This window comes from Dasypus novemcinctus, chromosome 12 (genome assembly GCF_030445035.2).
Source record: "Dasypus novemcinctus isolate mDasNov1 chromosome 12, mDasNov1.1.hap2, whole genome shotgun sequence".
NCBI lineage: Eukaryota > Metazoa > Chordata > Mammalia > Cingulata > Dasypodidae > Dasypus > Dasypus novemcinctus.
The window spans coordinates 47,711,867-47,738,444 of record NC_080684.1 but is presented as its reverse complement, the minus strand read 5'-3'; the positions used below and the strand labels follow the sequence as shown (position 1 = coordinate 47,738,444).

Below are 26,578 nucleotides of genomic sequence, written 5' to 3'. Positions count from 1 at the left end.
TCCATTAAATATTTGTGCACCAAGAGAGCTGTGATTTTCAAGATGTTCAATAAACATGTTAAAGAAGGGACTTTTCTTAAAATAGAGCTAGTTTTGTGGGTCTACTTTTCAAATGCAATAAATTGAAGTGGGGCATAAGTAAAAGAGCGATACGTGAAAAGACTGATTGGACATTACATCTCTAACCTCTGTCACTGCCATTCCTACTACTTCTGAACCAATAGTAGCAGAAGCTGCCATTTGATGAGTGTATATTCTTTGCCAAGTACTGTATGTACATTATGTCATTTAATCCTAAGAGATAAAAACCATTATTCTATTAGCATTTTGCAGAGGGAACAAGTGAGACTTGAGGAAGTGAAGACATTTGCTAAGTGGAAGGTCTGCTTTCCAAACAAGGCCGCTCTGACTAGGGGATACTGAGCTAAGGGAAAGGATGGGAACAGGCTGGAGAGGGAGGCACATGAATAAGAAGCCCTGGGTCACATTTTGCAGAGCTCCTTCCAGTCCAAGCTTGCAGACCTCCTTCCAGTTCAAGCTTGCTCCACAACTGCGGCGGCTGCATGGTGCCCACTTGGAACCCTCCTTCCTGACCCAGGGAGGCACTGGCTCCTCCAGCACAGTGAGCATTGGCTGCCGCTGGCTCACGAGTGGGCCCCAACCTGGACACTGACCTTGGCAGAGGGAGCTGACTCAGCCAAGGTTACAGACCTCCTTCAGGCTGGTCGGATACAGGGGTACGAAGTCCCAAATGCCTTGCCTCACTTTGAGAATTCCAGGCCATGTCAGCTACAGCGCTCCCCATGGGGACTGGCTGAGGCTTCTGTTACAACAAAATCACAGCAATTCACCTTCTCCCACTGCCCAGGCCTCTCTTTCTTTCCTTCTATTACATTTGTTGTGCCTGAGAGCACTCCCTAATGACCTTCTGCATGCAAATCTCTGCCGTACCTGCCTGATGACATTGAACAACGGCAGAAAGTAGAAATCAAGGTTCACAGTCTGCTCTAATACCAGGAGAGATACATAGGAGAGTCACACCCAAAGGGCCTTACCCAGCATTAGCCATGGAAAAAATTGTGACAGGGCCAGGACCTGTGTTTAAATCCCTCCCCTCTCTGATACCTCTTTGCTCCAGTGAGTGGCCATCCATGTCTCCCTCATATATCAGATACCAGAACTTCAAACACACTGTCTTTTCTCTCCCTTCTCTCCTAACTAACTTTGCTTTTAGGAAAGGATTGGATGAACTCTGTCACATAGAGGAAAATTAAGAAAGTGTATGGATTACTGCTTGGGATTTAAAAATAAGCATGAGTTTAAACCAAAGGAAGAATATGCACAGCAAAATGTCAGCCCTTACATGATTATTTACTCAGCACAGACATGTGAGCACCTGCTCTGCTCATGCTAGTTGCTAGCCGGGTGGTAGCTTGGTAGTTTTAGGTTGGGGTTGGCCATCTCAGCCCTGTGGAACCAGAACCCAATAGGAGACCCTACCAACCCTGAGTCCTTCATGGTACCAGTAGGTCCCAGGTTCCGTGAAGGTGCATTAGTTCTATGCTGATTATATGGAGCCACTAGATATTGATATATTACCACCCTGCCACAGGAACAAACATCCATAGGGAGATCCCCTCCCTTCCCCACGACTAAGTGAAAATCTAGCCTTTTTATACAGAATTAATTTCACCAGGAAAATAAATAAGCAATCAGACCCTCTTCTGGTCAAGTCAAAAGCACACTGAAAGCTTTTTTTTTTTTTAAAGATACTAAGAGATAGTTCAGAAGAGGCAGGAGTCTTTTAAATTCAGTCTTCCCTGCTACTCAGCAAAGACATATTTACTTATGTTTGGACAAATACAAGATGAAGTGACACATGGGAAAAATTCACCAGGTGGGGATTTGCCACAGGATATCTACTCTCTGTCTGAATGATTCTTTATGTCTACTGAAGAAGAAGAAAGATGGAAGGCTTTGCTTCTAATATTCTTATGCCTCAAAAATGAACACTGGAGTTGCTGCTTGGCTTGTAATTGATTAATATATAAAGCTATCAGAGAGCAGGCTCAATGGAATCAGCAAGGCACTGGAGACTCAAGGACAAGGAATTTTAATTACTACCTACTGCTGTTATCTTGCTAGGAATCCCTGTATAAGTCATTTAGCCTTTCCTTAAACCTCCAATAAAAAAAAAAGTTAGATTAATTCAGGTTCATTACACAGGGTTTGCTATCAAGTATAATTAATAAAACAAACAGAATAGTGTATCAGATGTTGCTCATTAATAATTCCCAAAGATAATATAAACTCTCCCTCTGGCAATATAAATTTAGCTTTTTAATTTGGAAGAGCCATTTTCACTTACAAAAATGTAAGACTTTAAATTCTTAGATAAGAGTTCCAAATACACACACATACATACCAGGAAATGACAGAAAGTCCAACTTACCAGTGATGATGAAAGGGGCTTTCAAGTGTAATCTACAGCTCAGGGATAACTTACCTTGATATACTACCACAGATGACTGCACATGGTTCAGTGTTGTGCAAGTACTGAACGGCTTTGGATGTTCCAATTAATATACTGATTCGAATATGCCAAGGGAGTGGGGCTGTGTTACCCTATAAAGACAACAGTTTTTGGTGTGTGTCAGAATAGAAGCAGATGATGAGGTGAGGGTAGGCAGGGTGCAGCAACATTAGGGTTTCCTACAAGCTTTTGTTATTTTAAGTTGGATTTCCCACTACTAGTGAAGGGTCTAAGGCCCTTTAGAGTCAGTGGAAATACCAAATACTTTTAATATTAATTTAATTGACACATGGCTAGTGAAGTTAAGTATGTTTAAAAGTTCATTAAACAATATTTTTAAATTATTTGTGAAACAACAATATGTGAAATTGGGAATAATCTGTTTTTATATTGATTCTAACTGAAACTTATCCTATTTGTAATCAATTTTTAAATGTGCCCTTCAAAACAGTTTATGAGAAATCATGGCATTATTCAACTTCCTTCTTCTTACAGAGTGTGTATCAGTTTTCTATCTATACTTTGTATTGAATGATACTTTGTATAAAGTTATACAAATATAGATTATATAGAGAAATAAGGGTAACTGATGTGAACTCACTCGAAGTATATAATCAATTAAGGAGTAAGGACCTAAGAAATCTTTCATATCCAGGTTGCACAATTCACAATAACTTGGGTATTTATCCAGACTTCTAAGAGTAAGAAATTAATTTCTGGAGAAGTGCTCTACTTCCTTGGGAAACCTGTTCTTGGCTATCCCCTCATGTCAACACTCCTTGGCCTCCCAGCTCTCTCAGAAGGTTTTCAGTTGTTCCCTGGGGTTTTATAGGATAAGAGAATCAATCAGAGTAATAGGTATGACTTACTACACACTGCAATCTGTCAAACAGTGATCCGTTTCCCATATATGGATAAACCAGACAGAATTTCTCAGTCTCTGTGAAATATGCAGCCAACTCCAGTATGTTTGGATGATGAAACCTTGAAACAAAAGGTTTTGAAATCCATAAAATTGTTTATTCAAGTAGGAAATGAACCATACTCAGGTTTGGGGGATGGGAAGGTAGGGGAGAGGAATAGGTCTAAAGCAGAATATAAATCTGGCCAAGGGAGAAGTAATTTCATTGAACACCGACACAGAGATTTGCTTTCCATTCTTTGTGCTTGACCATGATCATAGAAATATAAATAAAATATCCAAATATAAAACAGAAAATTTAAGAAAGTAAATAGCTTTTAAGATTTGGGATGTTGGGAACTTTACAAGAAAACAGACAACAGTATTTGATACTAACTTATTTTTATCCATATTGAATACAAATGACTTATTTATTAAATCAACTAATTGAAAGAATTGCATTAAAACTATTCATTTAATTGGTTTATATATACATGTGTAACTAAACGTACCACAATAAAAGGATACAGAAGACTGTTTTCATTTATTAAGGGCTACAAAGCCAGAGCTCTGAAGACACCTGTCACATAGCTACAAGAGACATCCAATGTCTTTACAATGTATTGTTATCTAAAATCCAAATGACCAGTAAATCTTGATGCTGAAAAACATATCACTGATTCCAAATCACAGATTGTATGTCACATTTCTCATACCCTTTCCAATAATCACTTACTAGCTTATTAACAAATCCTTTATGCCTTGAATGGATATGTCATCACAATGGAACCCAGGTAACAACCACGAAACACAAAACATGTGATATTAACCCTGGACCTCCCATGTGGTAAGCAGATGCTCTATCAGTTGAGCCAAATCTGCTTCCCTGTCCTTGTTTTTAAAAAAGGTTCTAAAAAAGGTTCAAAATCTCCCTTAGATACACACATACACATCTATACTCAGTCTTTTCTTTAAAAAAAAAAAATTTCTGTGACACAAATTCGGTATAAGTTTCCTACATATATTATGATTCAGACTTTATAAAATGAAAATCAATATACTGAAAAGCAACTGAACTGGTGTGTCTGGTAGATTAAGAGCTGATCTATGCCACAAACATTTGATTCTCCTGCAATTTTAAATAACTGAAAGAGAAAGAAAACAATGGGTAAAAGACTTCAGCCTAAATGGGTTCTTAGCCCAAGTAACAAAAGAAAAAAATAGATAAATGGGACGTCATCAAAATTAAAAACTTTTTTTCCTCAAAGAACTTTATCATGAAAGTAAAATAAGAACTTACACAATGTGAGAAAATATTTGGAAATTACATATCCATTAAGAGTTTAATATCAAGAATATATAAAGAGATCCTACAACTCAACAATAAAAAGACAAACAACTAAATTTTAAAAATAAGCTAAAGATTTGAATAGATATTTCTCCAAAAGAGGATATAAATATGGCTTAAAAGTACATGAAAAGATGCTCAACATCATTAGCTATTAGAGAAATGTAAATCAAAACCACAATGAAAAAGAAAGAAAATATAATAAAGGGAAAAAACCACAATGGCATATCATTTCATACCCATTAGGATGGCTACTATTAACAAAACAGAAAATTACAAGTCTTGTAGAGGATGTGGAGATATTGGAACACTCATTCATTGGTGGCAATGTAAAATGGTGCAAACTGTGGAAAACAGTTTGGAGATTCCTCAGAAAGTTAAGTATAGACTTACTGCATGATCCAGCAATCCCACTTCTAGATATATACCCAAAAGAACTGAAGCAGGGACTTGACATATATTTGCATGCCAATGTCATAACAGCATTATTCACAACTGCGAAAAGATGGAAGCAACCCACATGTCCATCAATCAATAAATGGATAAATAAAATGTGGTATATACAAATAGTAGAATTTTTTTTTTGGTCTTTATTTTTTTAATGTTACATTCAAATAGTGGAATATTATTCAGCCACAAAAAGGAATGAGGTCCTGATACATGCAACAACATGGATGAGCCTTAAAGACATTATGTTGAGGGAAGAAGATGTGGCTCAAGAGATTGGGCTCCTGTCTACCATATGGGAGGTCCTGGGTTCAATTTCCGAGGCCTCCTGGTGAAAGCAAGGGGGTCCATGCAGATAGCTGGCCCACACGGAGAGCTGGCACAACAAGATGACACAACAAAAAAAAGAGATGTAGAGGAAAAAACCAATGAGAGACACAACAGGGAGCTGACTGAGTGCCTCTCTTCCACTTTGGAAGGTCCCAGGATTGGTACCCAGTGCCTCCTAAAGAGAAGACAAGCAGACACATATGAATGTGCAGTGAATAGATACAGAAAGCAGACAGTGAGCACAAACAGTGGGGGGGGGGGGGGTTGGATAAATAAAATAATAAAAATAAATCCTTAAAAAAAAAAAGACATTGTGTTCAGTGAAATAAGCCAGACACAAAAGGACAAATATCATTTGACCTCACTGATATGAAATAGAATAAGCAAACTCAAGGAGTTAGAAAATCTAGAATAAATAGGTTACCAGGGGCTGGGTTGTGGGTAGGAAATAGGGAGTTAATGCTTAAATTGTACAGAATTTCTATTTGGATTGATTGTAAAGTTTGGGAAGTGGAAGATGGTAGGGGTAGCACAACACTGTGAGTGTAATTAACAGTACTGAATTATGTACGTGAATATGGTTAAGAGTGGAAATTTGAGGTAATATACTGTATATGTTACTATAATAAAAATTAAAAGATACAACATAGGACTGTACAGTACAATGAACCCTATTGTAAATGAGCGACTCTAGTTACTAGTACAATTATGAAAATATTCTTTCATGAATTATACCAAATACACCACATTAATGCAAGGTGTTAATAGGGTGGTATGTGGGGAAAAAACATACCCTAATGTAAACTATGGACTATAGTTATAGCACAATGATAATATTCTTTCATGAACTGTAACAAAGGTACCACACTAGTGTGAAGTGTTAATAATGGGGGTCGGGGCTGAGGTATATGGGAACATTGTATCTTCAACATGATTTTTCTGTAAACCTATAGTTTCTCTCATTTAAAAAAAATTTAAAGGCCTTAGTCTAGTGCTCTGCTCTCTTGCTTAGAGGGCAGAAAGGGTCATTTATTTTTTAAAGATTATCGATCACATAGGAAAACAGACACCTTAGAAATTATCGAGGTAAAGAATATAGAGATGCCATGGAAAAAGATTTCTGGTGCTGAGCCTATGGACCCACCTTGCCCATCCCTTCTCCACAAATTTTTTATTCAGTTGGATTTTAGGTTATATAGACCTAAAGGTCAGTAAGACATGATGCCTTTTTAAATCAATGCAACAAATATTTCTGAATGTCTGCTGCAGACTGAACATGATGCAATGCAACACCAGAACAGACCGACTTGAATGATAAACCTGGGTCTGACTCTCTGACCTTTTTATCAGCTGTGTGAACTCAAGCACGTTATTTAATCTTTGTGGGTCAGTTTCCTCAACTGAAAATAGTAGTTAAAACGCCTACTTCCTGAGGTTCTTATGAAAATTAAATGAAAAGTAAAACCCTTAGCCAAGTTTCAGGTCCTCAAAAATTATTGGCTCTCTTCCCTTCCTTGATGAAGGAATCATAAGTAGTTTACAATTTTAAGACACAGGGCTTAAGCAAATCCCTTAATATTAAAGTAATTTTTTAAAAACCAACTTATCCTTCAGTTTATGCGCTACTTCTTTACAAGAAGCCTACTTTGTCACTTCCCCCCGCAGGCCACGTTCAAGTTAACACTCTGTCTGTGCTCTACACTTCCTCATCTTACCACTTAGTTTACTGAGATTGCCTGTTTTCTTACGTACTTCTCTCCCAATCCTACTCCAGACCATATGTTCTAAGAGAAGAAGGCTGGGTCTATTTTATTCATACCTAAATGTCAGAAAGGGGGAGATTGGTGATGACTCAGGAAATGAGTTGAATCTTGTAGGAAAGACAGGATATACCTCAGTTTCCTCATCCGCAGAAGGGATAGCAACAGTACCTCCTTCACTGGATTGTAACAAGGATTAATGACTTAACAAAGCACTTAGAGTAATGCCTAACACTAAATAAATATTATAAAAATAAATAATATTAGTGGCACACCAGGAATACGCAGCATCATAAAGTGGTTAGTTTTCCCTAAATTAATCTATAAATTTTTATGTAATCCCATTAAAATAAGAAAACAAGTTTTTAAAATAATCTAGACTAAATTGTTGTTATAGGTATTAGGAAAATATCCCACTAGAGAAAATATAAATTGATCAGATATTTACCTGCAAAAAATAAAACCATAAAAGGACTAGGAAAAAATCATGGGAGAATTATTTTAAACTATGATAGAAAACCCAGAAGCAATAAAAGAAAATATAGATAAATTTAACTACACTAAAACCATTTCTACATTGCAAACACTAGAATTAGCAAAGACAAAATAATAACTTAGTAAAAAATTATTTGTACTTTATATTATAAAATAGGGCTATTTTTCTCTAATATATAAAATGTTGCTATAAACCATTAAGAAAAAGGCCTCATAAAACATGGACAAAGGATATTATTAGATATTTCATAGAAAAGGAAACATATCTCGTAAACATATGAGTTTACTAATCTCATTCATAAAAGAAAACAAAATTTAAACTACATTAAGAAACCATTTTTTCCTATCAGATTAGGAAAAATTAAAAGGAAAGAATATATGTTGGATTGGCAAGAATGTAGAAAATCAGGCTCTCTCATATAAATGAAAATTGATACAACCTCTATTAGAGGACAATTTGGTAATACATAATCATTTGAGCCTGTAATTTTATTTATGAGGCTTTATCTTACAGATATACTCAAATCTGTACAAATCACATATATCAGGTTTTCTCATTGAAGCATTACTTTTAATTATAAAAGATTAGGGAAAAATCTGAAAATCCATCAATAAGAGAATGGTTAAGTAAATTAGAGCACAACATACAATGGCATACTAAAATAAGCAAAGTAAACAGTGTTTTTAATGCTACCTCTTGTATGAAAAAAAGAAATTATGGGAAGCAATGTGACTCAGGCTACAGAGTTCCCACCTACCACATGGGAGGTCCTGGTTCTGTTCCAGGTGCCTCCTGGAGAAGATACACAAGAGGGTGAGCTGATGTGATAGGCAGGCACAGCGAGCTGACAGGACAAGATGATGTAACCAAGGGATAGCGAGGAAACAGAATGAGAGATGCAACAAACAGGAAGCGGAGGTGGCTCAGGCAATTAGCACCTCCCTCCCACATGGGAGGTCCCCAGCTTCCATCCCGTGCCTCCTAGAAAGAGAAGACCGGCACACAACAAAGAGACACAGCAAAAGCAAACAACAAGGGGGCAGGGAGAAATAGAGTAAATCTTAAAAAAAGAAAAAGAGGGAAACGGACTTTGGCCCAGTGGTTAGGGCGTCCGTCTACCACATGGGAGGTCCGTGGTTCAAGCCCCGGGCCTCCTTGGCCCGTGTGGAGCTGGCCCATGCGCAGTGCTGATGCCCGGGAGGAGGAGTGCCGTGCTACACAGGGGTGTCCCCCGCGTGGGGGAGCCCCACGCGCGGGGGAGCCCCACGCGCAAGGAGTGCACCCGTAAGGAGAGCCCGCCCAGAGCGAAGGAGGGAGCAGCCTGCTGAGGAATTGCGCCGCCCACACTTCCCGTGCCGCTGACGTGCCACTGACATGCCGCTGACAACAACAGAAGCAGACAGAGAAACAAGATGCAGCAAAAAGACACAGAGAACAGACAACCAGGGGAGGGAAGGGGAATTAAATAAATAAAAATAAATCTTAAAAAAAAAAAAAAAAAAAAGAAAGAAAGAAATTAGCACAAAATATGTGTTTACTTTTGTATAAAACCTCTCTAGAAAGGTAAACAAGAAATTTGTGAAAATCAACTGGGTGGCTGGATGGTAACAGCAGGAGAAAATCTTTCCTCAGTTTACCCTTTTGAATTTTGTACTTTTTTTGGTCTGAATCTATTACTTCTACATAAGCAAATAAATAAAACTTAAATGTAAAACCCCTGTACTATTATGATTGTTTTTTTAATGGACTAAACAATATACCTTAAGTTTTTATGATTAGCATCTAAAATTTTGATTTCTGGTCCTGAATCTAAAAGGAGAGGGATTTAGTATATTACACTTCTCCCTGCCACTACCCTCCACTCCACATATAGGTTCAGAAAGCAACTGAAAAGAACATCTTATCCTTTATAAAGAATGATAAGTGATCTCTACAGAGTTAGGGACCTTTGATGAAGTGGGATACACAGCTGCTGAATATACATGTCTTTCGTTTATATGAAAATGAAGTAATTTTGTCTCCAAAAGCTCTCAGACTCATGAATGAATTTCCAGAAAATATTATGTACATCAAATACACTTGATTTTCTTTGCTTGTTTCAAACTCTCCTCCCCCCACGTAGGGGAGCCCCATGTTCAAGGAGTGCGCCCCATAAGGAGAGCTGTCCAGCGCAAAAAAAGTTCAGCTTGCCCAGGAATGGTGCCGCACAGAGAGCTGATGAAGCAAGATGATTCAACAAAGAGACACAGATTCCGGGTGCCGCTGACACAAGCGGACACAGAAAAACACACAATGAATGGACACAGAGAGTAGACAACTGGGGGGATGGGGTGAGGAAGGGGAGAGAAATAAATAAAAAATAAATCTAAAAAAAATAAAATAACTCTTCCTGAAAAATGCTGTACTGATGAAACAGTTTTTAACTGAATGTCTCTAAGGAAGGGAGGAAATGGCAAAATACATACAATTCTAGCGTTCTTTTTTTTTTTTAGAATTTATTTTATTTATTTCTCTCCTCTTCCACCCCTCCCGCTCCCCCCTCCACCCCGTGGTCTGCTCTCTGTGTCCATTTGCTGTGTGTTCCTCTACATCCACTTGTATTATCAGGCAGCACTGGGAAACTGTGTCTCTTTTTTGTTGCATCATCCAGCTACATCAGCTCTCCATGTGTGTGGCACCACACTGGGCAGGCTGTGCTTTTTTCACATGGGGCGGCTCTCCTTGCAGGGCACACTCCTTGTGTGTGGGGATCCCCCACGTGGGAGACACCCCTGTGTGGCACAGCACTCCTTGCACGTGGCAGCACTGTACGTGGGCCAGCTCATCATATGGGTTAGGAGGCCCTGGGAATTGAACCCTGGACCTCCTATATGGTACGCAAATGCTCTATCAGTTGAGCCACATCTGCTTCCCAATTCTAGTGTTCTAAGAATTATTTTACATTCAACCATGTTAGTCACACATGATTTAACCCACTTACTTATGACAGTTTCAATGTTCATGTTAAAATATGTTCAAGTCAGTTAGGGAAATGGTCTATTTTTCAATGTATTTTAAGGAATATACTAACGCATGTATCAAAAATTTACCCAATATTCTAATATTCGACCCGCGTTTATTAAATGTCAACCCTGCCAAACACAGTGCTGTACAATCACAGATGAACAAAGATAAAAGCACGAGGGAGGAAATTCAGACAAAATATACTCACAGTAGTAAAACTTCAAGTTCTGATAAAAACCTCTTCCAATAGTTCTTGCATTGCATTTTTTTCTCCTAAATGTCACACAGAAAGACAAGAAAAAAAAATTAGAAAGGGATCTCTCCTTCTGGGATTCTTAACCCAGGGTCCATAGTCTTCCTGGAATTATAGACATATTTTGAGGTAAATATATATGAATATATTCTTAGCTCTCCCCAGTTTTTCAAAGATCCCTTAAACCCAAAACAGATTTAGAACAACTGCTCTTGAATTAAATGTTTTTCTGTAATCTATCACTTTGCCAAATTTTGTATTAAAACTCTTTCACCATATTTTGAACAGATTTACATAAATTCACATTTGAAGAAAATCCCATGAAAGAAACTCCCCATTTGATCTCACCAAGGATCCACTTTATGATACCTGTATTCTGGTTAGAGGTGGCAACCTCTAGGAGATGTTGCAAAATTTCACCCATTTGGCATTTGTGAGTCATGTGCATATGTTCCTTCAAGTTTGTCTTTGTAATAACTTTAAAAGGACAGGTTTACTAAGCAAATGAAAGCTATATCTCCTTACTTCAAAGAGGCTCTGAAGCTAGACCCATGAATATTTATTGAATAAATTAATGAATCCAAACTATTGTACTGAGTACCTACTCTGTCCTTGGTGTTCTCCTTGATGACTTCATACATCCAAGGTCACCACATGTCTCTGGACCTCAGGTTCCAAACTTCAAAGGTTAGACTGAATATGCTTTTAGGTCACATCAGCCTAAGAGCCGACCATTTGCAAATTGCTAGAGAGCGCAAAGTTTTTAGAGAGCTAGCCCCAGCAAAAAAGGAAGAGAAACCCAAGAAGAATTCTGGAAACTATTTTCTAAGCTAAACCAGGAAGGCAGAAAAAATAAAGACAACAAATCATTTTCAAGGACTGTTTTCAAGCTGTAAACTAAGAATTACCTTATATCCCTTCTTCCCCCTACTTCTCCAATCTGATTTGGTCCATTTCACCTCATTTCTTAAACATGTCATCTCCTCACCATTCCTATTGTTTCTGCCACGGCTTACAGCAGTGGTTCTCAATACCTGCTATATATTAGAGCCACGTGGGAAGCTTTTAAAACATTATTGTTGCTACCCTGACCCGTATTCTGAATTAAATGGTTGCTATGGACGTCATTTTTCTAAAGCTCCCTGGTTGCTCTAACATGTAGTTCGGGTTGAAAAACACTCATTTAAGCCCCATCCATTTCTTAGTTTATACATCTGAAATCCCTTACACCAGGTCTTTCTTCCTCCAGGCTAGTTCTTGCAAGCTTTCTCCCCTCCCTCCAATCCACCATCTAGTCTGTACCAAATTATATTTCAAAACCCAAATCTAGGCCTTTCACTCTCCTACTTAAAAATCATCCAAGGGTTTAATCTTCTGCCACTACCTTCCTACTCATTCCATTATTCTCCAGCTACATTGAAAGACCTGTTATCTGTGAATAAGACATGCTTTCAGCCATGTACCTCTAGGCCTTTTCCAAGGTTCTGCCTCCTTGTCATTAGGGTGACATATTGCTGTTGACCCACTATGGACCTAAAATTAATAAGAAAGGAAGTGGAAGCATAGGTAGGTCTTCTTTCCTCCAGAAAGCCCTTCCCCTCCTTCACAGACTCAAAATCCTACTCGTCCTTCAAAACCCAGTTCAAAGATCACTTCCTGTCATCTACTTGTCCATTTGTTTATTGGAGAAGTGTTTTCTGAATAGTTACTCTTCTAGGCACTCTTTTGAGTGCTGGACACTTCCCTCCCTGGCAGAGAAAGCATCTCTCTGCTGCTCACTTGCCCCCCCGATACAAATCTCACATTGCAGTTTAAACATATCATTGACCTGGTTCTTTCCCCCATAAGACTGTGAGCTCCTTGAGGCCAGAATTCTGCTGTATCCATCTTTGTGTCCTCAGCACCCAGCCCACAGAAGGAGTTTAGTAAATATTTATTGACGGTTGACTAACAATGAAGGAACAGAAGGGCTGCCCTTTGGTGTGTATGTGTGTACCTATCTCTTACAGAGTTCTGGCTTTTCATCGCTAATTCTTTCTCATTTTCTGGCTACAGTCACTCAGCTGTCTTCTTCTAACCTCCTACTCTGACCACTGGCTTGCTGCTCCTACTTGAAGCCTCCTCTTTCTCACCCTCCTGACTTACGATAGAAGGCAATTTATTTGGCAGCACTGAATGGCATTCTATGGTATAGCCTGTGGATCTGCCAGGAGGAGGTATTACCCAGCCTAAAATTCCAAAAACTAGAGCTGACTGACACAACCTGAGAATCTTAAGCAAAGTCCCAAAGAATCTACAAGGTTTGTCAGAAAAAATCTTTCCCATGCTATAAATCTGGGTATGGAAGGGATTTAACTTCCACATTCCTACAAAACAAGCATTCATTTTCTGGTCATTTTTCCAGTCACCTGAGGGCATACATCTTATTTTCATTTATGAAATTTTTAAAAAACCACCTTTCCATGTTGATGAAAAATGACACATTTTGGTATGAAATATGGGTAAATAAATGCACTTGATATCCTATGATAGTAATTCTTAACATACCTGTTTAAATAATTTAATTGCATATGTTCGGTTTTGAATCTCCACTCTGTAAACCTCAAAAATCTCCCCTTCTCCGATCAGAAAGTCTTTGTGGAAATTTTTGGTTCCTTCTATGATATTCTGAAAGCTCATAGAGGATTTGTGCAATATTCCTTAGGAAGGAAAGCAGGGAGAAGAAAAGTTACTTTTTCTTTCTTTTAGAATCCATGCCACCATTGTAAAGAGCCAATTACACATTAGAAACACATTAGAGCCCAGGGCAGGTCAGTAGAGGAAGACCCAGGAACCTAAGGAGGCAGATGTCCACGTGCTCTCTGTATACTGACTTGGGTCTAACTCCCAGCATTCCACAGAGCAAGTGGCGTTTTGGATATCTGAACAGTAGCATGGACACCTCTCCAAAATACTTAGCTAGGGAAACTTTTCCAAGATTCTGTTTCTTTGCAATTAGGACAACATATTGTTGTTGACCCACTAGGAACCTAAAACAAGTAAGACACTACAGAAGTGGAAATCTTGATATGCTTAAGCAATATTCTCCAAGCATGGCTGACAGAAAACACTTTCCATGAGCCAAATTCTCCAAATGCCTAATTTACTTCCTCATATTAAATTAGCAAACTGCTTCAACTTTTTTTTTAATCATCCAAAGCAGAGTAGCCAAAAACATTTAAAAGATAATCAAAAGCAATTTCAGAGGGAAAGCTTGGCTAAATCTTTCAAAAAACAATTTTAGTTATATTTCCACCACTAATACAAAATACTCCCTAAAGACATTTAATGCTTGATTTTGGCCTTGTTGATGATGAAACAAAACCTTATTTAAACTTTTCTAATTCTCTTTTGTACTATCAGATCTGGAGGAAAAAATGAGGCAACGTAGCCTTAAATAGTCACTTAAGTTTATCAGAATGATTCCCAGGTGGGATTAAATTATTCTCCTTGTTAATAAATTAGAAAAGTTGATATATAAAATATAATAATTAGATTTTCATACTAACCCTTAGAAGTACTCTACCATCATCTCTGAAGATCTCTGCTATGAAAATTTCTAAAACTATATGATTCCATGTAATTTTTATAATGGTTTCCTATGACATATCTACATAGCAAATTTCACTAACAGAAAATAAGAGATCCCACTGACTAAAAAGACCACAATTATCTTCATTAACCAGTGGATTCATAATATAATGATAATACAGTTCATCAGAACTATATACATCAGTCAAACTTGCAAATGCTTCGATATCTGAAAATTTTAGACTGAATCTGTATAATAATATATAGTTATTATAGTGCATATTTTTCCCTCTAAATTTACTTTTGAAAGCACAATTGAAAGAAAGGTTTTTTCCCCCTTACCTTTTTCACTGTGTTCAGGAATAAGAACAACATTATCTGCTGTGACATTGGCTATTTCCTAAGAGCAGAAATACATATTGAAGCACTTCCATTTCATAAGTCTAGAAACAACAGAGCCACAACAGAAATCCAAACCTCCCTATGGGACTATACAGTGCAATACTGTAGAATCTAATTTAGGAGAAAGCTAGTAGAAAGCAGTTATTTCACTTTATTCAACAGCATTCATTGTCTTATATATTTAAGGCATCCATGCCAACTGCAGAAATTCAAATATCAGCATCATGGTCAGTATAGCAGTTTGATAAGGTTATGAATTCCAAAAATAGATATTGGATTATATTTGTAATCTGGTCTGTACCTGGGCATGATTAAGTTATAATTATGGTGAAGTGGATTTGGCTAAGCGATAAGAGTATCCGCCTACCATATGGGAGGTCTAGGGTTCAAACCCAGGGCCTCCTAACCTGAGTGGTGAGCTGGCCCACGTGCAGTGCTGATGCACGCAAAGAGTGCCGTGCCACGCAGGGGTGTCCCCCATGTAGGGAAGCCCCACACACAAGAAGTGCACCCCATAAGGAGAGCCGCCCCATGTGAGTAAAGCACAGCCTGTCCAGGTATGGAGTCGCACACACGGAGAGCTGACGCAGCAAGATGATGCAACAAAAAGAGACACAGATTCCCAGTGCTGCTGACAAGAATCCAAGTGCACACAGAAGAACACACAGCAAATGGACACAGAGAGCAGACAACGGGGAGTGGGGGGGGGGGGAGCGGAAGGGAGAGGAAGGGGGGGAGAGAAATAAAAAATAAATCTTAAAAAAAAGTTATAATTAGGGCTTTGATTGGGCCACATCATTAGGGCCCACCAAGGGGTGGGGACTCAGAAAAAAGGCATGGCAAAGAACAGAGTTGAGGGTTTTTGATGTTGGAGTTTTGATGCTGAAGTTTGATGCTAAAGCCTTAAGCTGGAGCCCCAGGAAGTAAGCTCACAGAGGAAAAAGAAGCCAGTCCCAGGAGAGAGGAACCCTGAGCCCAGGAAGAAGCAAGCCCTGGTAGGAGAGGAACCCTGAACCCAGAGAGAGGCAAGACCCTGGAAGGGAGGAACCTAGGAAGCCTGAATCCTCACGGCTGTCGGCAGCCATATTGCTCCAACACGTGAAAACAGACTTTGGTGAGGAAAGTAACTTATGCTTTATGACCTGGTATCTGTGAGCTCCTACCGCAAATAAATACCCCTTATGAAAACCAACCAATTGCTGGTATTTTGCATCAGCACCCCTTTGGCTGACTAATACAAACAGTTATGGTGAATTTTAAATGACGTCTAATGCTATAAAAATGATGACTGCTAATTTGCTCTAATAAAAACAAATAGCAACATGCACACACTAACTAGACTAGGAAAGTTAAAAGCTTTAAGACAAATGTATAACTCACAGTGTCCATAGTATTTCCAAATCTCAGCTCTGACAGATTGCTGAAAGGAAAAGCTTTTGACTTTTCAAATATTTCCAAATCTCTAATTTCTTCATTCCCCATCTAAGTACAGACTAATGAGAGAACTAAGGTCTTTCTGGTTTTAAAAAAGTACCTCACAAATCTAACATTTTTCAGTCTGATAATTTCATTCCTTACGCTCAATTATATATGCAACAGAGTTCAAGGGTCATTAGCTATGCTCACACATTCTACCTTAGATGATGTGTTTAGAAATCCATCTCTCTGATGACTCTGCTCTGAAGGATTCAAGGCTGTTCCTGAAAGAGAAACAAGGCAGGCTAAATATAAAAAATAATTATGTCTCTAGTGAACATGTTTTTTCTTATTTCTGAGACTGGTAATAATTTCATAGCTAGTACTGGTCATATCTAAGCTTAAGTTTCACAGTGTTAGAAAGGTTACAAAATTTACAGACGTGAAATAGCTTTATAATGGTCAAATATTATGCCAACATATTTTTGTTCAATTAAAAATATGAATGACTACCTTAAATTATTGTTAGACATCATAAAAATAGTAAAATGTGAAGTATAAAATTGAAAGGAAAAAGCAACATTGTTGTCATCTTTTTGCACACATATTTTAAAGTTTTGTAATTATGGGATTATTCTCTCTGGGTTAGTTTATTGACATTTTTAAATCTGTTTTGTGCCATAAAGTATTACACATAGTTGTGTGAGTACATGTATGTATGTGTGTGTGTATGGTATCAACCACAAATACACACCACCCATTCCCAATTGATAGGCTCTAATTTCATCTTTAGATTTCTGTCTGAACTCAGGTAGCCCATGCAGCAGCCTTCATAAAATTAAAAGCATGATATTTTGCTGTCTTTTCTGACATTTCAATTCAGAGTTTAGAAAAATAGTATTTTATCTTTAATTTTTATTATATTCTAGTATTTTTTGGCTTATTTTGTTTGGAAGAAAGATAGGCCATAAAATAAGTCCCAGTAAATTTGAAAGGACTGAATTCTTAACAAATATGATCTTCAAACACAATGAATTGAAAGTAGTAATCAATAACTAAAGGAAAATTTGGAAATTCACAAATAATTGAAATTAAACAACAAATGACTAAATAACCAATGGGTCAGAGAAGAAATCACAAGGGAAATTAGGAAATATTTTGAGATGAATGAAACTGAAAAAATATCAAAACTTTATGGAATCAGCAAAAGCAGTGCTTAGAGAGAAATGTATAGCTGTAAATACCTACATTACAAAAAGGAGGAGGAACTCAAATCGATAATGTAAACTTCCACCTTTAGAAACTAGGAAAAAATAGAGCAAGTCAATAAATAGAAAATATGAAATAAAGAAGAACAAAATGGAGAAAAAAAGCAACAAAAAACCCAACCAACAAAAAAGTCCCAGATGGAGGGAAAAGGACATGGCTCAACTGATAAAGCATCCATCTACCTTACAGAGGGTCCAGGGTTCAATCCCCAGGGCCTCCTGACCCCTGTGGTGAGTTGGCCCACGTGCAGTGCTGGCACGCACAAGGAGTGCACCCTGCAAGGAGAGTCACCCCATGTGAAAAAAAAAAAGTGCAGCCCACTCAGGAGGGGCACTGCACACATGGAGAGCTGACGTAGCAAGATGACGCAACAAAAAAGAGATGCAGTTTCCCACTGCTGCCTGATGAGAATACAAGCAGATGCAGAAGAACACACAGCGAATGGACACAGAGAGCAGACAACAGGAGAGATGGAGAGAAATAAATAAAAACAAATCTTTAAAAAGAAGCGGGGGGAGGATTTGGCCTAATGGATAGGGCGTCCACCTAATACATGGGAGGTCTAAGGTTCAAACCCAGGACCTCCTGACCCGTGTGGTGAGCTGGCAGACGTACAGTGCTGATGCGCACAAGGAGTGCTGTGCCGCGCAAGGGTGTCCCCTGCGTTAAGGGAGCCCTGCGTGCAAGGAGAGCTGCCCAGTGGGAAAAAAGTGCAGCCTGCCCAGGAATGGCGCCACACACACGAGAGCTGACGCAGCAAGATGACACAACAAAATGAGACACAGATTTTGTGTACCACTGACAAGAATACAAGCAGACACAGAAGAACACACAGCAATGGACACAGAGAGCAGACAAGTGGAGGGGTGGGGCAGGGAAGGGGAGAGAAATAAAAATAAATCTAAACAAAAAAGAAAAGAAAAAACTATTGGCACTTAGTGGTGGCTGGTACCCACCCAGCCCTCTTCCTTTCAAAAAAAAAAAAAAAGCCCAGATGGCTTCAAAGGTGAGTTCTACCAAACAATAAAAGATTTCACACCTATCCATACAAACTCTACCTAAATATAACAATAGGGAACACTTCTCAACTCATTGTATGAGACCAGAATTATCCTGATACAATAACTGGATAAAGATATCAGTAGAAAACTACAGACCAATATCCTTTATGAATATAGATACAAAAAAATCACCAACAAATTCTAGCAAACCAAATTCAGAAACAAATAAAGGAAACAGACTATATGACCAAGAGGGATTTATACCAGAAATGCAAGGTTGGTTTAATATCTGAAAATCAATCAACATAATATATCACATTATCAAATAGAATGCAAAAATCACACGATCATCTCAATAGTCAGAGAAAAAACATTTGACAAAACCCAACACCTTTTCAAGATAAAAACATTCAACTACCTAGGTATAAAAGGGAACTTCCTCAACTTGATATAGGATATCTAGGAAAGAACCCCAGTTAACAAAAGACCTTATAGTAAAAGACTGAGTGTTTCCCCTCTAAAATTAGGAACAAGACAAGGATGTCCACTCTTGTCACTTTTGTTCAACATAATACTAGAAGGTCTAGCCAGGTCAATTAGGCAAGAAAAAGATATACCAAACATCCTAAATTAGGCATTGCCATATAGAACAAAGTTTGAAGTTCGGGGGCTTGAAGTGCACTAGAAGTCATTGTCTTTCAGTTGTTGTTAATGAAAACATAAAACTTCACTGTCATATAAAATGGAAGAATCAAAATGACTGTTCTAAGAAGCGGGCAGAAAGCTGTAGATTCCATGTCAAAATTGGAAAACAACTAATGATCACTGACATAAAAATGCAAAACATGATGCATAAATATATACCTGCCAAAAATATAAGTTTAAGTAAATATTCTAGTTCTTTGAACAATCTGTTCTAACTGAGACCTCAGGGAATGTTTCATGAGAATGTGAAGGGAATGTAAAGAAGCCACCTAATGACAGCCACTTAAATTTCAGGAATAGGGCCTGTGAGGAAATAAAATGTTTCTTTCAACAGGACTCATAGACATATCCAACTCTACAATGTGATCCCTGGAGATTAGAAAATGAAAGGTCAAAATTTTCCCCTAAAATGAAAACCATTCCAACAAACTGAACAAAATAAAAAAAGGTAGGTATTTTGGTTTGCTAGATTGCTTAAAGCAGATACCATGAAATGGGTTGATATTAAACAGGGGGAATGTATCAGCATGCAGAAGAGCATGTGAGAATGTCCAAATCCAGGCATCCTCAAGGTGATGTTTTTTTCCCAAACACTGGCTGCTGATGGTCCTCATACCTCCATGACAAGGCAAGGCACGTGGCGGCATCTGCCATGCTCTTCATTCTCTTCTGAGTTTCACTGATTTCAACTTCTTGCTTCCATGGCTTCTTCTCTCTCTGTCTTTATTTTGTTTATAAGGGACTCCAGTAAGAGGATTAAGACCCACCTTAATGAAGGGGGAGGTCACCACTTAATTTAGGTAGCCTCATCAAAAGATCCATCCTACTTACAATGGGTCCACACCCACAGGAATGGGTTAACTTTAAGAATATGCTTTTCTGGGGTACATATAGTTTCAAACCACCACTCTCCACCCTCTGAACCCCCAAAAGACATGTTCTTTCCAAATACAAAATACATTGATTTCATCAAATTATCCCAAAACCTTAAGTCATTTCAGAAACAATGCTAAGTATAAAGTACCAAAATTGGTTATGGGTGTGGTCTGTCCTGGGGCACAATTCCCTTCCATCTGGGCCTGTGAAACCTAGAGAACAGGTTATCCACTTCTAATACACAAAAGAGAGTCAGCCATAGGAAAAACATTCCAATTCACATAGGGAGAAATTGGGAGCAAAACGGGGGTCATGGGTCCCACACAATTCCAAAACCCTGCAGGACACACTCCATTAGATTTCAAGGTCTAGAAGTCATCTATAGAACAATATTTTGTCCTCTAGGCCTAATGAAGCAGCAGTCCCACCCTTTCCAAGTGCTTGCACAGTGGCTATGTTCTCCCCAAATTCGGGATGAAGGATTCACCCTCATCAAGCTTCAAGATAGTGGCCAGGCCCTAGGCTTTACCCTCGCCAAGCACTTGGGTGGCAGCCAGGCTCTAGGCTCCACCCTCCTCAAACACTTGGGTGGTGGCCATAATCTATCTCTACAATCCCCCAGGAAATCTGAGAAAACCGAGGCAGCAACACTCTTCCTGACATGGGGTGGAGTGGGAGGCCCACCTTCTCCAAGCACGGGGCATAACCACTCTTTCCACAACTTGGGTTGGCTCGTTCTCTGACATGAGAAGATGTCTTAGGTCTAGACCTCAGCTCCCATGGTTCTGTCTTTGAAGTCATTTTTCCTTCAATCTGTCCCTTTTAGTCCAGGCTGGCACTAGTTCCCTTTATACAGATCTCACAAAAAACTTGCCAATTTCACATGTAGTACACAGGGGTCCAAACCATCAGATAAGAGAACCTTCCACAAATCCTTTCTGGATAACTGCCTTTCCAATCCTTATTTCCCCTGAAATGGCTAACTGGTTCCATGTTCAGTTAAACCCCCACATGAGGCACTATTTTCTGGGGACTCACTTGCTGAAAGGACAGAATTTTCCAAACTATCATTTTGAGGATTCTTTGTGCCCAGGAATTCAGTTCTCAGCATAACCCTTTCTTCTTGCATTTTACTATAAGCTGCAAGGAGAAACCGCACTGCACTTTCCACATTTAGTTTGTAAATCTCAGCTAAATATACAAGCTTGTCACTTTCAAAATCTGTCTTCCATTCATTATCAGGACTAAATTTTTCCAAGTTCACAGTCACTTTAAAACAAGTGTCACCTTTCTTCCAGTTTGGAATGACATATTCATCACTTCCGTCTAAAGCCTCAACATACTCCAAACAGAATAAATCCTAACAGACCTACTCCAAGACACATACTAATCAGAATGTCAAACCTTAAAGATAAAGAGAGATTTGTAATAGCAGCAAGAGAAAAGCAACTCGTCACATACAAGGGATGCTCAATAAAACTAAGTGCCAATTTATCATCCGAAACCATGGACACAGGAAGGCAGTGGTATGATATATTTAAGGTACTCAAAGAGAAAAACTGCCAGTCAAAAATTCTTTATCCAGCAAAACTGTCATTAAAAAATGAGGGAAAGTTTAAAATATTCACAGACAAACAGAAACCAAGAGAGTTCATCAACAAAAGACCTGCCCTACAAGAATTACTAAAGGAAGTTCTGCAGGTTGAAAAGAAATGACAGGAAAGGATAGTTTGGAATAGTGTGAAGAAATGAAGATCTTGGTAAAGGTAAATAAAAGGATAAAATGCAAAACCCAATATTACTGTATTCTCAATATACAACTCTACTCTTTAATTTCTATGAGTCAGAGTACAATTGAACAAGAAAAAGGCCTATTTCCTGATAACGGATTTGTAAAATATACAAAGATAATGTGGGACAAAAACAACATAAAACAGGGAAACAGAGGGATATGGGAGCAGAGAACACATATGCTATTGAAGCTACCCTGGTATCTTTTCAAATTAGTAGATTACAAATGTAACTTGTGTAAGACAAACCCCAGGGTAACCACAAACAAAATATTTTAAAAACATAGAGAAAAAAATGAGAAGGCAATCAGTCAGATATATCACAAAAGATAAACTATTCAGAAAAGGAGGTTGCAATAAAAAGGAAAAAAAAGAAAAATATGTATATGACATATTAGAACCATAGGACAAAAAGACTGAAGTACTGCCTTTACAGTAATAACACTGAATTTTAAGGGATTAAATTTCCCAATCAAAAGGCAGATTGGCAGAATAGATAAAAAAGCATTATCCAACTATTAATATATTAATTAGACCCAAAGACATAAATAGGTTGGAAGCAAAAGGATAGAAAAAGATATTCCATGCAAAAAGTAACTAAAAAAAAGAGCTGGGATAGCTACACTAATATTGAACAAAATTGGCTTTGAGACAGAAGCTGTTACTGCAGACAAAGAATACTATATATTAATAAAAGGGCACTCCATCAAGAAGAAAAAACAATCATAAATATTTATACACCTAACCACGATGCCCCAAAATACATAAGGCAAACACTGGCAAAACTAAAAGGCGAAATAGACAGCTCTACAAAAATAGACTTCAATACATTACCCTCATCAATAGATAGAATATCTAGACAGAAAATCAGTAAGTACACAGATAACTTAAATAGTAAGATAAATGAACTTATTAACATATGCTGAACATTGCACCCCAAAACATCAGGATATACATTCTTCTCAAGTGCACATGGCCCATTCTTCAGGATAGAACACATGTTGGGTCACAAAACAAGTCTCAATAAATATTGAAAAATCAAATGTATACAAATCATCTTCTCTGACCATAATGGAATGAAGCTGGAAATCTATAATAGGTAGAGAACTGGAAAATCCATAAATACATGGAAGTTAAATAACATACTCTTCAATCATCAATGGATCACATGGACATACTCATACCAACTCTAGTACTAATTACAGGTTCAAATAGGAGGACAGAAGAGCCATGTGTAGGGAAATCACAACTGAGCCCAACTCCGTCACACTGGGGAGGATAAATTCCAAAGTAGGGCCCACTGGCAAGGCAACAAAATCCTTAGCTACCTGCTCTGACTATAGTGTATGGATGTCTCCAGAGCCCTCTATTTGGGGTAATATCTACTTTGGCAGTCAATGAGATCCTGCTGAGACATGCATAAGCATAACCTCTGGTATGACTTCCCGACTCACTTTGAAGTCTCTTAGCCATATAAACTCATTTGTCTTTATCTTTTACCTCTTTGGATCAAGGTCTTTTTCCAATTGCATTGCTAGTTGGTGTTTGGTAGTAATCCCTCAATGCCAGGGAGGCTCATTCCTGCAAGTTATGCCCCTCGTTGGGGAGAAGGTAACATTTATATGCTGAGTTCAGCTTAGAAAGAGACCACATTTGAGCAACGAGGAGGATCCCAGGAGGCAACTTTCAGGCATGCTATAATACTAGGCTAAGTTTCAATTTCAAGAGTAAAGGTTCATTCACTCAGTCATCAATATCAATGGCCCAACAATGAACCATCTTCCTTGACTAGTCATTGCCCCTGTACTTGGGGGATTCTTGCTGATCCATTAAGAGAATGTGGCAGAGCTCCCCAGGAAGGATTTAAATATTTGGGCTGTCCATGTGCCAACTAGGCCCTGAATCTCAACAGAGTTGCAATACCTACTCTCCAGTTTATTGGTCTCACCCAAGACAAATAGTAAGGAGGAGCTGATGGACAACTATCATACCAAGGAACCAAGAGACTCTACAACTGCAAGCAAGACAGTCCCATCCATTGGCCCCATGGGATCACAACCCCCTCTCAATTAGAGGTGGAGTGGACATCATCATCCCAGAATCCTCAAGATTAGGGAATGAACTATGGACTAAAGTAGACTTACTGGCATGCTACTATAGAATTATTACAATTCTAGCAATGGAAGAAATTATATCATTTCTGTGGGGGCAGTGGCCACTGGAGGTTCTGAGGGCAGGGAGACGGAGAAACAAGTTAATACAGGGCCTTTTCAGTGCTTGGAAATTGTTCTAAATGACATTGCAACGACAGATGCAAGCCTTTATATACCTTCCCATAACCTACAGAATTGGGTGGGAGAGATTGTAAACTACAAAGTAAACTTTAATTCATGCTTAGTGGCAATGCTCCAGAATGTGTTCATCAATTGCAATGAATGTACCTCACTAATAAAGGATGTTGTTAATGTGGGAAAATATGGGAGGTGTGGGGAGCGGGCCATATGGGAATCTCCTATATTTTTTATGTGACATTTGTGTAATCTATGTATCTTTAAAAAAATAATACATTAAGTTTAAAAAATAATCAGTGGGTCAAAGAAGAAATTACAAGGGAAATCAGTAAAAATCTTGAGATGAATGAAAATCAGAATACAACATAGCAAAACTTACAGGACGTGGTGAAGGTTGTGCTGAGAGGGAAATTTATAGTCCTAAAAAGAAAACAAAAAGAAAAAAAGAAAGAAATACAAATTTATAGTACTAAATGCCTATGCTAAAAAAGAAGTGCTAAAATCAAAGACCTAACTGCACACCTGCAGGAACTAGAAACAGAACAGCAATCTAAACCCACAGCAAACAGAAGGAAATAATTAACAAAGATGAGAGCAGAACTAAATGAATTAGAGAATTAAAAAATAGCATTAACAAAACCAAAAGTTGGTTCTTTGAAAACCCTTAGCTAGACTGACAAAAAAAAGAGAGAATATGCAAATAAGTAAAATTAGAAATGAGGGGACAGAAATAAAAGGGATCATAAGATTCTACTGTGAACAACTGTATGCCAACAAATTAGAAAACCTAGATGAAATGGACAGATTCCTAAAAGCATGCAAACAACTTACACTGACTCTAGAAGAAATAGAAGATCTCAGTTTGGGTTTACTGTAAAGTTTGGGAAATGGAAGATGGTGAAGACGGTGAGGCTTGCACAACATTGTGAGTGTAATTAAGAGAACTGAATTATATATGTGAATGTGGCTAAGAGGGGAAATTTGAGGTCGTATACTGTATAAGTAACTACAATCAAAATTAAAAGATAAAACGTAGGACTGTACAACACAGGGAATCCTATTGTAAATGAGGGACTTTAGTTACTAGTACAACTATGAAAATGTTCTTTCATAAATTATAACAAATGTACCACACTATTGAAAGGTATTAATAGGTGGTAATTGGGGAAAAAATACACCCTCAATGTAAACTATGAGCTATAGTTAGTAACACAATGAAAATATTTTCATGAACAGTAATGAAGGCATCATACTAGTGCCAAGTGTTTATAATGGAGGGAATATGGGAACACTGTTTTTACATGATATTTCTGTAAATATAATTATATGCAATAATGGTTGTTTTTCTATAAAATTACAACTTCTCTAATTAAAAAAGTTAAATTTTAAAAATTTAACTTCTAATATTATAAAATAAATTATAACAACTAAATATGTTATCTACATTTTACCCATATATTGTTATTCTGACTATGTTTATGACTCAAGAGTTTCAGAGTTTTTAACAGACTGCTTCTATTAGCACAAATGAAACAGTTAGAAAAGTAAAAGTTAAAAAAAAAACACCATAAAGTGGTTTTGTGTTAAAATACATTAGACAGGGAAGTGGATGTGGCTCAAGTGATAGAGCTTCCACCTACCATATGGGAGGACCCAGGTTCATTCCCTGGGGCCTCCTGATGAAAAAGAAGAGAAAGTGTTCCCACATGGTGAGCAAGTGCCCACGCAAGTGCCCACATGGCGAGCCAGTGCCCACACAAGTGAGTCACGCGGCAAGATGATGAGGCATAAAAAGAGAGACAAGGGGAGAGTCAAGGTGAAGCGCAGCAGAAACCAGGAACTGAGGTGGTGCAACTGATAGGGAACCTCTCTCCACATAAGAGTTCTCATTTCCCCTTTAGGCACATTCACATATATAATTCAGTTCTCTTCATTACAATCACAAAAACAGCAGGGCAGGAGGAGGGGAAGAGGGTAAATAAAATAAATAAATCTTAAAAAAACAACATTAGACAAAGAATGAAGTATGTGTCACAAAAAATGTGAAGCTACAAGGTGCCTCTAGATAAAAGCCACAGGTAAGGAATCACTCACATATAGCAAGACCAGTTAACTTCTTGGAAAAAATGCAATATTTACAATTACAATGTCAACTCCTATAAGATGAATTAAGAACCACATTATGGG

The 26,578-nt window shown here is 38.1% G+C and overlaps 1 protein-coding gene across 1 annotated transcript in view; it reads right to left on the bottom strand.

Moving 5' to 3' along the window:
• IRAK3 (interleukin 1 receptor associated kinase 3) overlaps positions 1 to 26,578 on the bottom strand; it is a 74,906-nt gene that overhangs the window by 24,485 nt on the left and 23,843 nt on the right. The window contains exons 5-10 of the mRNA XM_058308371.2: positions 16,679 to 16,743; positions 14,984 to 15,041; positions 13,619 to 13,770; positions 11,027 to 11,091; positions 3,403 to 3,517; positions 2,507 to 2,625 (exon numbers count right to left, since the gene is read on the bottom strand). Coding sequence (XP_058164354.1) covers positions 2,507 to 2,625; positions 3,403 to 3,517; positions 11,027 to 11,091; positions 13,619 to 13,770; positions 14,984 to 15,041; positions 16,679 to 16,743 — 574 coding nt within the window. The remainder of the gene's footprint in view (positions 1 to 2,506; positions 2,626 to 3,402; positions 3,518 to 11,026; positions 11,092 to 13,618; positions 13,771 to 14,983; positions 15,042 to 16,678; positions 16,744 to 26,578) is intronic.